We start from the raw sequence: 2527 nt of genomic DNA, 5'->3' as shown, positions 1-2527 counted from the left end.
TAAAAAGTTTACAATTTAATTGCAAAACTGGTTAATTTTTTAGCAAACATGACCTTTGTCTGTAAAGTTTATCATCCCCATGTGAATACTCAAAATGGTATAAACTGTAATTGAATAATTTAATAGTGACAGACAGGCCTACTGGAATTTAGAAATATTATAACATATTTTAGAAAATCAGTTCTAGACACCAACATGGTTTTAAAAAATCTTGTTTATTTTAAAACAAGAAAAAACATGTTATTTTTTTAAGGAAAATGAATGATGCATTTAATTTTTTATGAGTTTAGGCATCTTGAAGACAATACAGAATTATTTATATATTACAAAGTCAGTGTGTATACAGCATGCACACCATCAAAAAGGGAGTCATCACGTTCATTAATCTGGAACTCAGCAAATTAGAAGAGGATTCATCAGATGTGGACGAGCTGCAGAAAGAGCAACTTTAAGTCAACTTATCACAATAATGAGTTTTATATAAACAAGTGTTTAGTGTTATTCTCTGCTTACCTGAACAGGTAGCTACAGTCGAAAGAGCTGTGAAAAGCAGATGGCTTTAAGATGACCATTGTAATTTCTTCATCTTTAGGGCCAACTTTCCTGATGTCCTCAACCTGGAAAGCTTCATTGGGGGATATTAGCAGATCGATTTCCTCTGACCCACACCCACTTTCATCAAGACTGACCACAGTACAAGAAGTGATGTTAAAAATGGTCCCATCAGTGTCTACTGCACTCTCATGTGCATCACTAAATGACAGATGTGCTGGATAAAATCTCCCAAATCTGATTTTATCACCAACTGCTATATTGTACTTTTTCTCTGTGCCAGAATACACATTTCGACATGTCATGGTTTCATTGCTTAAAAGTTGCATGCCATCTGTCAGTAGGAAGTGAAGAGATTTGAAGGAAAACTGATCTTGGTACATTGTGATGTTTGTGCCCTTGTTATAAAGTTGTGTGTTGAAAGATTTATGAAATCTTCTATTAGCATCTGCATAGCTCTTCAATGCAGCCATGTGCTCTTGTGTTCCACCTGGAATCTTCGTCCCACATGTTGCATTAGCTTTCCACATCAACTTAAAATCTTTATTGGTGTTGAGCTCTCTTTGCAGCAGACCTCCTGGTTTTATGACTCTTTGAAGCATCTCATCCCGGCAAGTTTTGTAATCTACAACTTCAGGAAACATGTCTAATTTTATCACTTCATCAGCTACACATGCCACCGTCTGAAAGTAGGATCAAATCACAGTGGAAGTAAAAAAATGAACCTCTAAACCCCACAAAGTGTGATCAGTATAAGTTGAACAGTTGTGATGTAATTATGAGATATGTTGTGTATAGCAGGCTTACACTGTAGAAAAGTACAAAGTGCAATGCAGAAAATTGCACACTTCCCATTGTATCAGCTGTTGTACAAACAAATTTAATGCAGGAAAAAGATGAAAAATGAAGTTGATTAATGTATGCTGATCAAATAATTAGAATGACCTTTTCATATAAAAAGCATATATCCACAAAAAGATAAGCTACATCATAATATGAAGCAAAGTTTAGTGAAAAAAGTCTGAACTCACCTGTTGTGGATTTTCCAGATGGAATAATGGGTACAGTAGAGAGATGTGTAAATTGATTCGTTTTATTGAAGAATTGTATTAGAAAGAAATGAATAGAATACTGACCTGGTGATCACCAAGTCTCTGTGCAAGTTGAACTGAACTTCACACTTTAACATACTGTTTTATCTTGCAACTGTATTTCCTGTTTTTCAGCTTGATGTTTTTCCTGCTTGCAAATTTGTGCTGTTTTTTGCACTCTTAAAACAAATGTATTAATAACAACACAACATGTGATGTCCCACAGGGGCCTGTTTCAATAAGGAAGTTCAACCAACTCTTGAGTTAAAACTTGAACTCTGAATTGACTTACTCTGAGATGAGAAACTTTGAGTTTTTTGTTTCAGAACAGCTGATCTGAGTTAAATCAATCCACTCAATATTAGGATTCACCATGGCAACACCACGTGACAAAGAGGTCTGGATACTTTTCATTACTAAAACTGAAAGTACTGCTGTAAGTGTACAGCAACTACGAGCATATATTTTTAAAAATTGTGAAAAATTGCTACTTGAGTTGATGTGTACATTTACTTTTTCATCACGGTTAAATATCAGATGTAAATAAACTGGGCACAAGTTATTAAAAACCTCTTACACTCTGAGGCTATTTTGGGGATTTCCGCCTGGATTTGGCCTACCCAATTTCAAAAGCTTCCCATACCCACATGCAGAGGTGTACATACAAAAGTTTGGTATCATTTAATAGGAAACCCTTTGAAATTACACAAAACACTGTTGAAAGTGCTCAGCATGGTCATATGTGTTGTCAGTTCTCTAATAAACACAAAAATAAATAGCCGCTTTTTGATGTTTTTTTCTAAAGTCTGTATTTAAAAGTGTATAACTCTGGCCCTGAGTGGGAACGAAACCTGCAGACAGTTTTTGTTGTTTGATTCAGCTTA

General features: G+C 35.0%; 1 protein-coding gene across 2 annotated transcripts; it reads right to left on the bottom strand.

Annotated features, from left to right (window-relative positions):
- Positions 1-227: 227 nt before the first annotated feature.
- Positions 228-1846, bottom strand: LOC129437295 (T-cell ecto-ADP-ribosyltransferase 1). 2 transcript variants are annotated; one of them, XM_073862819.1, is made up of 4 exons: positions 1584-1846; positions 1360-1415; positions 514-1235; positions 228-431 (listed from the first exon to the last, which is right to left on the bottom strand). In XM_073862819.1, the coding sequence occupies exons 2-4, from the start codon at positions 1405-1407 to the stop codon at positions 332-334; spliced, it is 870 nt and encodes a 289-aa protein (XP_073718920.1). In that variant the 5' UTR covers positions 1408-1415; positions 1584-1846; the 3' UTR covers positions 228-331. The 2 variants fall into 2 exon arrangements, with proteins under 2 accessions (XP_073718920.1, XP_073718921.1); XM_073862820.1 differs by having other exon boundaries at positions 1689-1846.
- Positions 1847-2527: the final 681 nt, after the last annotated feature.

The sequence above is a fragment of the Misgurnus anguillicaudatus genome, chromosome 24 (assembly GCF_027580225.2).
Source record: "Misgurnus anguillicaudatus chromosome 24, ASM2758022v2, whole genome shotgun sequence".
Taxonomy (NCBI): domain Eukaryota; kingdom Metazoa; phylum Chordata; class Actinopteri; order Cypriniformes; family Cobitidae; genus Misgurnus; species Misgurnus anguillicaudatus.
Note: the sequence above shows the minus strand (reverse complement) of the source record. Positions and strands in the feature narration are given on the sequence as shown.

Excerpts from the sequence above, each read along its gene's own strand:
- LOC129437295 (XM_073862819.1), bottom strand. The coding sequence starts at position 1,407 with ATGGGAAGTGTGCAATTTTCTGCATTGCACTTTGTACTTTTCTACAGT. Across the intron at positions 1,236-1,359 it reads ACTTTGTACTTTTCTACAGT|ACGGTGGCATGTGTAGCTGA; the intron begins GTAAGCCTGCTA and ends TCCTACTTTCAG. Across the intron at positions 432-513 it reads GACTGTAGCTACCTGTTCAG|CTCGTCCACATCTGATGAAT; the intron begins GTAAGCAGAGAA and ends CTCTTTCTGCAG.